Raw genomic sequence first — 15,612 nt, 5'->3', positions numbered from 1 at the left:
AACAGAAAGATAGGTATTTAAAATAAACCAGTGAGCACTGGGTGTTATCTGTAAGCCAATTTGACAATAAATTATATTTAAAAAAAGTAAAATAAAATAAGTCGAATCTCTTTTTCATTGCTTTGATAGATCATATAAGTTAAATTATATACAATAAGCATCTTATCATTACCTTGTATATTCACATCAAAATCCAGTTCATCTTCACCTGCAATGTTAGATGCTACACAAGTATAGCGTCCAGTATCTGATATTTGAGCCTCCTTTATTTGAAGTGTGTGTCCATTTGCAGCAATAGTAACATGATCATCTGATTTAAGAGGCTGTGATTCAATTATAATAATGTTACCATGAAGTATTCTAATAAATCCTCTAAGAGACCATACAGCTGATACTTTTTAGGATTCTTTAATAAATAAAAATAAATTACATTTGAAATACTCGAGATAACAATAATTTAATTAATTTACTTTAATTAAACTTCTTGAGTAATCACATTTTTATTTGTTGAAAATATTGCTCATATACTTTACATCTGTGCCCGGTTATTGCCGGGTGGCACATTTATATATCAAATCTATTGTATGATAAAAAAACATTCTTACATACCATATCTATTTATCCATGTTGGAAAAAATTATTTATCAGCTGATTCCACACTGTACTAAAAAAGCATATCTTTTACTATAATTCTGTAGAAAATTTCAGAGTTTTTAAATGAAAGATTGGGGGCATGAATATTCTCATTTGATCTAAATATCACTTATTGGTCATTCAGAAACATTATTACTTCATAAATGGAAATTTGTAACCTAGAGATATTTATGTTACAGTGTTTGATTCAAAGTATTACTATACTTATATGGCAAACTAACTTACAGATATTTACATTACAATGTTTTATTAATAACATCACCTACACTTAATAGAACATTTCTTGCCTTCTAAACATTTCCATTTACACTAAGTTCCCTCTTATTCCTTCAAGGCTTTAGCTCCTGGCTCACTGTCATTCTTTCTAATGATACTTTTCTCGTAATTCTTGGTGATTTCAACACCCACATAGACAGTTATCCAATGCTGTGTGCTCTCAGCTCCCTGACCTCCTCTCCTTTAATTTTTTGTCCCCAATCCTCTCTCAGCCACTCAACCAGTCATACTCACCCTTGTAATTACCAGTAACCACATCTCTTTATAATCTCACTTTCAAGTTCTCACTCTCTGACCACTACCTCCTAACTTCCTAATTTACTTCCTCTAGCATCCCAACTCCAATAAATTCTTGGTCCCAAGGGAAGACTCACCCTCCACAGACCTCTTTTCACTGCCACTCACTCTTTTCCTGACCTGGTGAAGGTCTATTATGACAATCACTCCTTGCATAAGCCCTCAACTCCTTTTGCCTTCTTTCCCTTTATTTCCCTGATAAAAGTCTAACCTTGGTTAACACTGGTCTGTCCATTCTGAGCATCCTGTGGTCTATTCAAAGACACCTCTCCAACAACTATGTCCTCTGTCACCTGCATCATCATCTAATGATTTCTTTCCACTGGATGATTTCAATCTGCATACAACATACTAGAATTTTCCCCATTAAAAAAAATCTCTTTAGAATGTAGCCTAACTCCACATTTTTCTACTCCCCTTTATAGCCAATGACTTTAAAATGTTTTCTACATATGCTGTCTCCATTTCTATGCATCTTTTCTTGAATCTATTCCAATAAGACTTTTACAGTCTCCACTTGACCAAAATGACATTGTCAGAATCACCAATGACATCCATGTTGCTAAATTTACTGGTCAGTTCTCTCAGTTTTTATTTAATTTGTGTTCCTTTTGAAAAACTTCCCCCCCCCCATCTTTTGGGGGACTTCACTCTCTTCCCCACAACCTCTAAATGTTGGAGTCCCTGAGGCTTAATCCTCGGACCCTCTTATCTATCTAAACTCACTCTCCTATTGATCTTATGCAAAATCTTGGACTCATCTTTGTCTTACAGTTTTCCCTCACATCCTGCTACCACCTTTGTCCAAGTAATTACCATGTCTCCTCTGGACCACTCTCTCTATCTTCTCTCAATATGGAAGCCAATGTAACCCTTTTAAAACCTTAAGTCAGATCATAATGCTCTTGTGTTCAAAATTTTCCAGTAACTTCCTACCAGAATAAAGGCCAACTGGTCTACAAGGCAGTATGATCTGTCTCCCCATTAATCTTTTGCTCACAACTGCTGTGCTCCCATGGATCACTGCACTTCAGCCAAAATGCCTTAGGATGTTTGTCCTTGCTATTCTATCTACTTTAGAATATCTTCCCCTCAGGTATTTTATGTCTGCTTCCTGCATTTTCTTTGAGTTTCTGCTCAAATATCACCTTATCAGTGAGGTCTTCCCTACATAAATAAGAGAGCATATTTACTATTCTTCTTCCTGACTGAATTTTCTCCATAACATTTACCCCATCTGGCACATTATATGCTGCACTGGTTTGTTTATTTAGTGTTTGTCTCCCCAAACTTCACACGAGGAGAGACTTTTGTCTGTTTCCTTCATAGCTGTATCCCCTGAATCTAAATCGTGCCCAGGAAATAGTATGTGCTCAATAAATAATTTGGGAACTAAATCATTATTAACATTATATCACTGAAATAAAAATAATATAATTTAAATTTTCTATGCTAAAAAACCCTTTAAGGCATGAATAAATAACTCAAAGATTCTATTAAAACTTATTGTGGCTAACATGACCAATGTGTTTGGTGTATTTTCTCAAGAGTGCTGTTTTACTGAAGTAGTGCTGCTTATCTGAAGAATGAAAGAAGAAAGGATATGGAAAACAAAAACTGGTATTTTGGGGGGCACACATTTTAAAGAACCAATGGTAAACCCTGAAAAATTTAGCAGTTTAACTAAAGCATCATAACTGGATCAATTTCAGAGTCTGGATTTGGAACTGTAAATTAACCATCATTATGATATTTAAAGAAACGAAAATGCCTCATTCCTGGCACAATTCTAGTCTTTAGTCAATGTTTACATGGGTATGTGTTTGTGTGTGTATGTGTGTGCATGCGTTGTAACTAAAACAAATAAAAAGGTTCTAGATAAAATTAAAAACGAAATAATAAGATTTCAAAGGAGAAAGGAATTGTTTCCAAGCAAACTCATCTAGAATTGATATTGTACCATGAAGTGTACTTGCAGTCAGAAAAGACACTATAAACAGAACATGGTGGGAATTCCATATTTTTCCTCTCCAACGGCTTCCAGATGAAGCTGCTTACTTTATAAGAGACAATTTTTTTTTCTAGCTGCCAGTATTGCAAAATCTCTGTGATCTGAAAAAAAAAAGCTATATCTGTCTGCATCTTAAATCATAACTCTGACTTGAACTTCTACAGCTGGAATGTAACTGACCATTTGGTTGATTATGTGTATAACAGGACAAACAGCAGCTTAGTTATGCCACATCTCTGTTAAGCACAGTGTTAACAACAGCCAAAAAAAGAGTCTATTTTGGTGTCAAAACACTAGCACATTTATCTTTAAAACATGCATGGAAGAAAAGAGGTTGAATGAGAAATGAGGATGTATAGTCTGAAAGTCAGATCACATAATGGAAGGAAGTGTCATTTATAGTTTCTCATTGCCCCTAGTTAACTGAATTGGGCACTTAATCATCACAGTTAGCTATTTTTCTTCCTCTTATAATGTAAAACAGGTTACCTTTTGTAAAAGAATTAAAGGTCTTCAGAGAAAACTCTGAATAAACTTAGTACCCTTGTTATATCATTTTAATTTGGCTTAGCACTGTTCTGTTTCTTCTCTACAAAGTTTGCTTATGCTGTGAAGCCACAGAACACAAAAACTGTTCCTCAGTGGGAAAGTGGCTGCAGTTTTATAGATGACTGCTAATGTCCACAAAAACAATCCTTCAAACTTTCCTGTGATGGAATAGTGCTAAGATTGTTGAAATGGTTCAATTTCTTAACAGTTTTATATTCTGGGAGCATGGGATTTTGCTGGTTATAAGGTGACATTGATTCTCTGAGTTACTGGTGCCTGTTTTTTCCCTTTTTTTTTTAAAACTTAATTGGTCATTTTTGTTTTTAAGAAACTATTCGCAAAGGAAAAAAAAAACGTGTGACTGGCCTGTCCATCCTTGTACCAGCTGAGAGAGGCAGACGGAATCGCGTAAGCTTCACATTCCAAAGTCAGCGTATTGTTTACTTTGATCTTCACTTCTTTAGGGGAAAGACCTGGCCCCAGTAGGTCCCCTTTATTGATGATGGGTGGAACTGCATAAAAAAATGAATATTCTTAGAGTAAGCACTGGTTCTTTTATATACATGGACTATCATGGAAATCACACTGACAATTTCTTAAGAAAACAAGGAAATAACTGAGGCATTTGCTATGCTCTTCTTCCCCCATGGACCCAAGAGCGCATCTTATGAAATGGTAGTGTTCAGATGTGAAGGAAATGTGAAGGAAAGTATCTCTTTCCCTTCATTTGAATACTGCCAATGAGTCTAATTAGAACCATTGCTTCACAGAACCATTACTTTCATTTTTCCAGGTCCCCAGACACAGCCCAAGTATGACCCATAAAATGTATTTTGTCAGTCATTAAAGGAGCTGATTCAAAGAATAAAAGACAATCAGAAAGATTCTCTTCCTTTTTAAAAACAAAAACAAAACCAAAATCCTGAAATGTAGGCCCTGTTAATGGTAGGATTTGCTGTCTTTTTTTTTTTTTTTTTTTAGTGTTTGTTTTTGAGAGACAGAGACAGAGTCCAATCTGGGGAGGGAGCAGAGAGATAAGGAGACAGAGAACCTAAAGCAGACTTGAACTCACAAACCATGAGATCATGACCTGAGCCAAAGTCAGATGCTTAACTGACTGAGCCACCCAGGTGCCCCAGGATTTGATTTGCTTTTTATGTACAGGTCAAAGTATAGTGGATCAGCCCAAAGTCATTGATAAACTCATCTTAAGCTATTGATTAGAATGTGTGTGTGTGTGTGTGTGTGTGTGTGTGCGCGCGCGTGCGTGTGCGTGTGCGTGTGCGTGTGTGTGTGTGTGTATTTAAATGACAATTTTGTGTATGAAAGTACTATAACCCAGCCCAGAGGGTTTTCAGAAGGAAAATCAGAAACATAAGGAAGTACCACTGAAAAGTTCTCCAACAAGAGGTTAGTGAGCAGAATGAATGGGCTCTTCACATCTTTAAGCAATTGAGGTCATGGGTACAATGTTAATTCAACTTCCATCTTAATGAAGGAAACTGCATAGACAACAAGCTTTAATGATGAGTATAAATAATTATGAACCCATAATAAAAAACAGTATCGAAAAAGTTAGAAAACTTGAGGAAAATATGAAAAATGTAGTGTTTTTTCAGGACTTACTGTAGACCTTCACTTCATAGTGCTTTATCATTTCTCCTGCTTCATTAGTGGCTATACAAGAGTATCTTCCAGCATTGTCCTCCTGTGCATTTAGGATCTGCAGAGTCCTACCTCCTGAAAAAGCATGGAACACCAAAGAACCTCTGAAGTCACAGTGGCAACAGAATATGCATAAACTATCAGGGGTTTTAGTTCTCACTATTAACATATTTCTTTTTCTATGTGCCAATTCTGTAATAGACATGTGACACAGGACAAACTATAATATACATGGGCACTGCATAGTGGGTGAGGAGTCAGTAAGTCCTCGGTGATCCTCTGTGGTAATGACTGTCATGCTCATCCTGACCCTCCCATGCCCCTGTACACACTCTGGCTAAGGTCTTTGTTTCACTCTCTTCATAAATAGTCTTCTGCTTTAGTCATCTTCCTCTCACCTACTTGGCCTATCAGTAGAGACTGATCTTGCTAAAACTCAGTTTGTATTATGGTACCATTCTCCCTAAAAATCTTCATTGGTTCTCAATTGACTAAAGTATAAAGGTAAAACACTAGTCCAGGCATTCAAATAATGACCCCAATGTTCTTTCCTGACCTTTTCTCCTATCCACCTCCCTCCCTGCCACACACACACACACACACACACACAAACACACACACACACCCCTCCACTCAGGTGGGAGGTGGGGAGTCTACAGATTATTACTTGTGCATAGATAGGCCTTTTGTATATCTATGTGCCATTCTCACTTTGTACCATTTCCACACTAGTCATCCAGATGGATCTGAAATCTCTTATTTCCAACCAACACAATTCTATATTTTTCCTTAAGGGTTAGTTCAAGTTCCAAATGCAACAAAGCATTTCCTGACCACTTTGGCCCACAGTGGCCATTCTATCTTTTAAATTTTTATAAAATCTGTCACTAACTCATTTATCAATCTCCATGACTATTCATAATCCATTATTATTCATGAATTCATGTTGTTAATTAACTTTTATACATCTTATCTCCCTTCCACATAAAACTAAATTTCTTAAAACCAGTGATAATACTTTTCTATTCTTTGTATTTTCATACATTTTGGCAGGTATTAAAGAGAAATAAACAAACTCTCTCAATCTAAATACTAATTCTCTTTCAAAGTTCAATTCAGCAAGAAGTGAATTTCTACTCTTTTTGGTATTTCACATTATATTTTAGCAATTAATAGCATCGTGGTATTTATTGATTTGCCCTTTATTTACATATTTTACTGGCCTTTCAAAAAGTAATTTTGCTTTAGGTTACAAGATATATACAAACAATTAAAAAATTAAAATAGCAATAGAATAGCATAACTAAGTCATAATCACTTTTATTAAAATTAACCAATGATTCTTTTTCTACAATAGCAGATGGCATAAGTGTATCTTGGGCATCTAAAGTAAACTAATTACCTGGAAGAATACGAATATTTCGGTTGGATTCTAAAGGTGTTCCATCCTTAAACCAGGTGATGGTGGCTGGAGGATATGAATAAGCTTCACAGACCAAAGATGTGGGGCTGTTAAGGATAACGGTGACATCTTCAGGGCCACCATCACTGTCAATACCAGCAATTGTAGGGGATACTGAAAAAGATTTAAAATGTGATGAAAGAAATATGTTTAGAAATGTCCTTATTTGTGAATTTTCTCCCATCCAAGTACTATCCAGGCCCGACCCTGCTTAGCTATCGAGATCAGACAACATCGGGCTTGTTCAGGGTGGTATGGCCGTAGACCTTTATTTGTGAATTTCTAAGTTTCACTGTACTTATTTGTGTAATTCCATTTATTAACAGAGAAATAATTGATTATTTTTGTTATTCTACATGAAAAGAATGAGAACTTCAAAATGACATAATGGAGATGACACACAAAAAGAAATCGTAATGCAATGTAGTAAGGCAAGAATGGGAATTCTGTTGCAGGATACTTGGAAGCATTGCATTTAATCCCATCTCAAGTATGTGGTATGAGGACTCTCATCAGGGAAGCCCTCCTGAAGGAGATTTCAAAGTGAGTCTTCAAGGATTAGTAGTGGTTAGTAAGAGAAAGAAGGGAGACTAGTAGAAAGAAGGAGGATATTGGGAGCATAGTGAGGAGCAAGAAGGGAATGTATAGAAGATGGATTCAAGGGGATCGATGTTGGAAGCAAGGATAATGGAGATAGGTACATTTGTTCTGTAAAAGATAATGAGAGACTGAATGAAAGGGAGGCATAAAGAGGAAGGAGTGACTAAAGAAAAAATTTAGAAAGTTAACTGGTGTGCCTTGACGACAGAATTTGGTGACTAAGCTGAATCAAAGATGACTTCTAGTTTTCTTGCTTGGGAACATAGGTAAACTGCAGTGAAGCAACATAAATATAAAATATGGAAAGATGTGCTCATTTAGGAGGGGAAGACAGTTTGTTCAGTTCTGAATATCTTGAATTTTAAGTGCCCATGAGGATTCCAGGTAGACTTGTCCAACAAGTAATTGCATATAGAAATCCAAACTTGGAAGAAAGATCTGGGTTGCAGGTATGGGTTAAGAAAGACACCAGTCTGGGGCGCCTGGGTGGCTCAGTAGGTTAAGCATCTGACTTTGGCTCAGGTCATGATCTTGTGGTGAGTTCAAGCTCTGAGTCGAGCTCTGTGTTGACAGTTCAGAGCCTGGAGCCTGCTTCAGATTCTGTGTTTCCCCCCTCTCTCTATCCCTCCCCCACTGAGTTCTGTCTCTCTCTCTCAAAAATAAATAAACATTAAATTTTTTTTTAAAAAAGACACCAGTCTATAGGAGATGATAAATAAGCTCATGGGAATTCAGCTTATTATTTGAAGACAATATTAGAGTAAAATAAGCAGTGAAGAAAGACAAAATGCTAAGGGACCTAATTTTTGAGAGATGGATTATGTAAAAGTCCATAAAAGAGAGAGAAAAGGAGCAACAGAAAGTGTGCAAGGATAACTAGGGAAGAACACTGCCAAGGAAAAAGTGATAACTAATGTCTAAGACATTAAGAAAGGACTGAAAAATATTTTTTGGATCTAGCAACAGGATAATCTTTGCCACAACAGCATGAAGCATGGCATGGGGAAAATGGTACAAGCAGTAGACACGGAATAGTTACAATATGAAGTGATGGAGGCAGTAGGAGGTGAAGCTGTAGGTAAGGTGGGTGATGGGAATGGCTAACTTATCAAGTAAGGTGGAAGATACCGAGTTAAAGGCATACGTGTAGGCAGTAACTGTGAACAAGAAGATACCTCATCCTCTGGGAAAAGAAGGGGTAAGGACACTGAATTATGGCTGAGTAGACTGGAAGTTGAAATGTACACACTAAACAGCCTCATCTTTATGAAGATGGTGGAAAAGAAGTCTTTGATTCAGATCCCTTAGCTCTCAATGAATGAGGGAGAATGACAAGAAACTGGTAAGTAACTAGGAAGTGAGGATTGGAGGGCACAATCAGGTAGTATGACTTGGGATACTTGGAGACAGTGGAGATTGGACAGAATCTCCAGGGAGCTAGTGTCTCTTGGGAAGAGTCAGATTTCAGTTACAGCAAGGAACTGGAGAGAATATGAAATTGGGTTTCCAGAGAGGACACAGTATAGAATTTGGACATGAGTTATATTGGGAAATGAATCAGTGGTAAAAGGAGGGAGGCACCAGGAACTTAAAGCTCTGAGAGAAGCAGTGAATGTACTGCAGGAGAGGAAATCCAGGGCTAAACATTTGCCTTTCATACACTTATGGGTGTGAGAAAGAACAGGTGCGTTAACAGGCAACTGGCTCATGAACTCCCATTCATACTTATCCATGTATCTGTTATTCAATGCTCTGTCAGGGGCTGGGGCTAAATCCTTTACAAGGTAAAAGGGGTTCTACATTTTGGAGTTTATTTTTTATGTATTATCTATATATACTATTCATTTGACACTTATACATTATCCACTATTTTGATTTAATTTTTCTTGCACACATATCTCTTCTACTTAATTAGGCTGTAAGCTACAAGAGGGTAGTATCCTGTATGGGAGTTTCCTATGTACGAGACTATGTTTCCCAAAAGAGTCTAGGCAATAACTACAAAAACAAACAAAAATTGCAAAACTTTGCATACTCAAATGTAGGTCAGTTGATTCTAGTACAATAAAAAGTATTTTGATATAAGTAATCAAATATAATACATTTAGGTGGTGTATTTTAAATTTCAAGACATGAACAGAAATTAAGAATCTATTTTAATGTCATGCCTGAGACATAAGCATAACTTTGAATGTATAGTTTCTCATAATTCCTAGTCCACAAAGACTATAAGATAGACAATTATCAATAATGGCAGAGTCTCATAAAGAAAGGATAAAATATATCAGATTGAGCCCCTTGTACTGTTGACCTATTTCTCTTTGACCAGCATATGTTTTATCTCTTACCACTATGTTTTTAGCATCTGTCTTTCCCACAGTTGTGTCCCTAGCACAAAACACAGTGCCTGGAACATAGGTGGTATTTTTAATGTGATGAATAAATCTATGAATGAATGAATGAATGAAAGAAAAACAGCAAATGTACACAACCACTAGTCCTCCTTAAATAATGAAATTCTATGGTAGAAACATTAAACAGAAAAAGAAAAGAAGGTAAGTCAGCAGACCTTCATGTTTGATTCTTCAAGATTTGAAGCACTGATTGTACCTACCCAACACATTAAGACTGAAACTTTTGCTCTTGTCGCCAGCCGTGTTAGAAGCCAAACATGCATATCTTCCAGTGTGTGATACTTGAGCCTTAGTAATTTTAAGAAAGCGGCCACCAGACATAATGTGATGGGTGTCATCTTCCTGGAGGAGCTGTCCATCTTTGTGCCATGTAATTTCTGGCACTGGGTTCCCTGTAACCAAAAGCCATTTCTGAGAGATGGCTAATAATTATATGCCTATAAATGATAACTGAAAGCATTTTCACCTATTTGACATTTAAATATCACATTTGTAAAACAATGCATTAGCCATTCATGTTAAATTAAATTTGTAAACATAATTTATAACAATCATGCTATAATTTTTTAAACTTGTGTATCACAAACCATTTTCAAATGAAAATTGTTTTGATCTATAAGTGAAATCATTCCAAATTAGTCTTTGTCCTTAAATAGCAAAACATACTTTAAAAAAAAATGGGATTTGCATTTTTATTAAAATTATTTTTCACGAATACTTTCACATATATTAAAATTTTTTTAAGTTTTTATATTTTTGACAGAAAGCTATAAAAAAGGAAAAGCCTTGAATTAAACAATTTCATAAATAGATATTTTCAGTTTATACCAGGATTCTAGCATAAATATATAGATTGGTGGATATAAATATATAGTAACTAGTCCTGTAATATTTATAGCCTATGGGGAAATATCTTTCTGTTTTAACATGAAACTTACATTAAATATTAATTTTTAAGTTTCTCAAATAATTAAAAAAAATTTAAAACCATAAAAGCAAGTTTACTTAGGAAAAAGGGCTAGAATAATATATTAAAATTGGAAGGCTTGACCACACCAACCATGGAACCTGTTCTATAGCCCCACCCAGACGGGGAAGCAAATTTACAAGCCTGCCCAACTGCTGAGTTACAGCACCCAGTCCTACCTGACTAGGAAGCCTAACCAGAACATTCAGGCAACCACAGAGACTATCCTACTGCACTCAGTCAAGAAATCAAGTGGGTAGTACTATCTGACTGTTTCCAGCCAACAGTAACCCCTCTCCACTAATGTCAGAGCTCAAGCAGTGTGGCCTTAACCAAATAGAGACCCTAATAGCAAGCCCCACCTGCAAGGACACTACCAGATTACCTATGCAGAACACCAAGCTGAGTTGACTGATGGATGATTACTGTTGCCAAAGTAAACCTATAAAGTCTGGAAGAGGAGGCCCCTTACTCAAATGTGCAGATACTAATGCAAGGAGTCAGGTAAAAAAAAGACACTATCAAAGGAAACTAATTAAACTTTAATAATGACTTTAAATGAATGGAGATCTATGGACTGTCTGACCAAGAATTCAGAATAATCCTCTCAAAGTTTAGGGAACCACAAGAACACAGGCCCTAAACAAAATTAAGAAAACAGTGCATGAACAAAGAAATAGAAACTATCAAAAACAAACAAACAGAATTCCTTGAGCTGAATAACATAGTGACTGACCCAAAGAATTCGATAGAGAGCTTCAACACCAGACTCAACCAAGAAGAAAGAATTAGTGAACTATAAGATAGATCATTAAGTAACCAGTCAGAAAAGGAAAGAACGAAAGAAAGAAAGAACATAAGCCTATAGGACTTATGGAATACCATCAACAGAAACAATATATACATTATGGGAATCCAAGAAGGACAGAGATAAAGGACAAAAAGTATATTTATAGCAATTATGGCTGAAAAGTTCCCAGACATGGAGAGAGAAATGGACATCCAGATTGATGAGGCCCAAAGGACCCCAAATGGGTTGAACTTGAAAAGGGCTACACTGAAACACATTATAATTATGTTTTTAAAAGTTAAAGACAAAGAGTTTGAAAGCAGCAAGAGAAAAGCATATCACAAACTAAGGAACTTCCATAAGACTTTAGGCTGGTTTAAAAAAAATAAGTTCTACTTTGGGGGTGCCTGGGTGGCTCAGTCGGTTAAGTGCCTGACTTTGGCTCAGGTCACGATCTGGCAGTTTGTGAGTTTGAGCCACATCGGGCTCTGTGCTGACAGCTCAGAACCCGGAGCCTGCTTTGGATTCTTTGTCTCCTTCACTCTCTGCTCCTCCCCTGCTTGTGCTCTGTCTTCCTCTTTCTCAAAAATAAATAAACATTTAAAAATTAAAAAAAAAATAAGGTCTACTTTGTATGCCAAAGTAGAAAGAATAGGATAATTTATTCAAAATGTTAACAGAAAAAAAATCTGTCAACCAAGAATACTATAGCTGGCAAAGGAAAGATAAAGATTTTCCTGAACAAACAAAAGCTGAGGGAGTTCATTATCACTAGACCTGCCTTACAAGAATGCTAAGGACATTCTCAAGTGGAAACAAAACTCACCAGTAATGGTAAATATACAGCCAAAGTCATAGTCTCTTCAATTGTAATGGTAGTATGTAATTCACTTACAACTCTAGTTTAAAAGTTAAAAAGTAGGGGTGCCTGGGTGGCTCAGTCGGTTAAGTGTCCGACTTCACCTCAGGTCATGATTTTACGGTTCATGAGTTTGAGCCCAGCATCAGGCTCTGTGCTGATGCCTTGGAGCCTGGAGCCTGCTTTGGATTCTCTGTCTCCCTCTCTCTCTGCCCCTCCCCTGCTCATGCTCTGTCTTTCTCTGTCTCTAAAAAATAAATAAATGTTAAAAAAAAATTTAAAACTTAAAAAGTAAATGTATTTAAAATAACCATAACTGCAATAGTTTGGACATGTAAAAAATACAAAAACTGCCACATCAATAATCTAAAATGTGAGGGGGAGAGAAGTAAAAATGTAACGTTTATGTATACTATCAAATTAAAGTTGCTATTAGGCTAAAAAAACATGTAAGATATTTTATGTCAGTCTCATGGTGAAGAAAAATCTATACTAGTTCTACAAAAGATTAGGATAAAGGAGTCAAAGCTTACTGCTACAAAAAAACTACCAACTCACAAAAGAAGACAGCAAGAAGCAAGGAATAAAGGGTTTACAAAATAATAAGAAAACAAATGGCAATAGTAAGTCCTTACTTATCAATAATTACTTTAACATAAATGGATTAAATTCTCCAATCAAGAAACAGAGACTTACTGAATGAATTAAAAAACAAGATTTAGTAATATGTTGCCTACAAGGGAGATAAAGAAGATCATTATGAAATGATAAATGGATCAATCTTCAAGAAGATATAATAAATGTAAATATTTGTGCACCCAATATTGGATCAACTAAGTATATAAACAAATACTAATAGAAAAAGAGAAATAAACAGCAATACAATAGTATTTAGGGAACTTAATACCCACTGTCAACAATGAAAAGATCATCCATACAGAGAATCAATAAAACAACAAGAACAACTACAAAACAAAAAACAAAAAAACAAATAGGATTTGGACAACACTCTAGACCAAACAGAATTATACAGAACATTCTAGCCAACAATAGCAGAATACACATTATTTTCAGCACACATAGTACATTAATTAGAATATATTATATGTTAGACCACAGAACAAGTCTTAACAAATTTAAGATGATTAAAATCATACAGAGTATCAATCAGACAACACAAAGAAATAAAAGGCATCCAAATCGGCTAGGAGGAGGTTAAACTTTCACTCTTCGCAGATGACATGATACGCTATATGGAAAATCCAAAAGGTTCCATGAAAAACCTGCTAGAACTGATTCATGAATTCAGCAAAGTTGCAGGATATAAAATCAATGCACAGAAATCGGTTGCATTCCCATATACCAACAATAAAGCAACAGAAAGAGAAATCAAGGAGTCGATTCCATTTACAATTGCACTAAAAACCACAAAATACCTAGGAAAAAATCTAACCAAAGAACTGGAAAATCTATACACTGAAAACTATAAAAAGCTTATGAAAGAAATTGAAGACGACACCAAAATTAACCAATGGATAATTTCCATTTCCAAAAAATGGAAAAACATTCTATGCTCCTGGATAGTTAGAGCAAATATTGTTAAAATGTCAATACTACCCAAAGCAATCTACATATTCGATACAATTCCTATCAAAATAACATGAGCATTCTTCACAGAGCTAGAACAAATAATCCTAAAATTTGTATGGAACCAGAAAAGACCCCAAATAGCCAAAGCAATCTTGAAAAAGAAACCAAAGCAGGAGGCATCACAATCCCAGACTTCAAGCTATACTACAAAGCTGCAATCATCAAGACAGTATGGTACTGGGGCGCCTGGGTGGCGCAGTCGGTTAAGCGTCCGACTTCAGCCAGGTCACGATCTCGCGGTCCGTGAGTTCGAGCCCCGCGTTGGGCTCTGGGCTGATGGCTCGGAGCCTGGAGCCTGTTTCCGATTCTGTGTCTCCCTCTCTCTCTGCCCCTCCCCGGTTCATGCTCTGTCTCTCTCTGTCCCAAAAACAACAAAAAAAAAAAAACGTCGGAAAAAAAAAAATTAAGACAGTATGGTACTGGCACAAGAACAGACACTCAGATCAATGGAACAGAATAGAGAACCCAGAAATGGACCCACAAACGTATGGCCAACTAATCTTTGACAAAGCAGGAAAGAATATCCAATGGAATAAAGACGGTCTCTTCAGCAAGTGGTGCTGGGAAAACTGGACAGCGACATGCATAAGAATGAACCTGGACCACTTTCTTACACCGGACACAAAAATAAACTCAAAATGGATGAAAGACCTCAATATAAGACAGGAAGCCATCAAAATCCTCGAGGAGAAAGCAGGCAAAAACCCCTTTGATCTTGGCCACAGCAACTTCTTACTCAACTCGTCTCTGGAGGCAAGGGAAACAAAAGCAAAAATGAACTACTGGGACCTCGTCAAAATAAAAAGCTTCTGCACAGCGAAGGAAACAATCAGCAAAACTGAAAGGCAACCGACAGAATAGGAGAAGATATTTGGAAACGACGTATCAGATAAAGGGTTAGTAGCCAAAATCTATAAAGAACTTCTCAAACTCAGCACCCAAAAACAAATAATCCAGTGAAGATATGGGCAAAAGGCATGAATAGATACTTCTCCAAAGAAGACATCCAGACGGCCAACTGACACATGAAAAAATGCTCCACATCACTCATCATCAGGGAAATACAAATCAAAACCACAATGAGATACCACCTGACACCTGTCAGAATGGCTAATATTAACAACTCAGGCAACAACAGATGTTGGCGAGGATGCGGAGAAAGAGGATCTCTTTTGCATTGTTGGTAGCAGTGCAAGCTGGTGCAGCCACTCTGGAGAACAGTATGGAGGTTCCTCAAAAAACTAAAAATAAAACTATCCTACGACCCAGCAATTGCACTACTAGGCATTTATCCACAGGATACAGGTGTGCTGTTTTGAAGGGACACATGCACCCCCATGTTTATAGCAGCACTATCAACAATAGCCAAAGTGTGGAAAGAGCCCAAATGTCCATCGATGGATGAATGGATAAAGAAG

General features: G+C 36.5%; 1 protein-coding gene across 5 annotated transcripts in view; it reads right to left on the bottom strand.

The window, feature by feature from the left end:
• The window catches only part of HMCN1 (hemicentin 1), a 492,563-nt gene that overhangs the window by 111,214 nt on the left and 365,737 nt on the right, over positions 1 to 15,612 (bottom strand). For all 5 annotated transcript variants that reach the window (XM_040446605.1, XM_040446604.1, XM_040446606.1 and 2 more), the window contains 5 exons: positions 10,129 to 10,320; positions 6,855 to 7,028; positions 5,414 to 5,527; positions 4,154 to 4,299; positions 173 to 323 (listed from right to left, as the gene is read on the bottom strand). In XM_040446605.1, the coding sequence (XP_040302539.1) occupies positions 173 to 323; positions 4,154 to 4,299; positions 5,414 to 5,527; positions 6,855 to 7,028; positions 10,129 to 10,320 (777 nt within the window). The remainder of the gene's footprint in view (positions 1 to 172; positions 324 to 4,153; positions 4,300 to 5,413; positions 5,528 to 6,854; positions 7,029 to 10,128; positions 10,321 to 15,612) is intronic.

Source organism: Herpailurus yagouaroundi, unplaced genomic scaffold, assembly GCF_014898765.1.
Source record: "Herpailurus yagouaroundi ecotype Mexico unplaced genomic scaffold, PumYag 195, whole genome shotgun sequence".
Lineage (NCBI taxonomy): Eukaryota > Metazoa > Chordata > Mammalia > Carnivora > Felidae > Herpailurus > Herpailurus yagouaroundi.
Note: the sequence above shows the minus strand (reverse complement) of the source record. Positions and strands in the feature narration are given on the sequence as shown.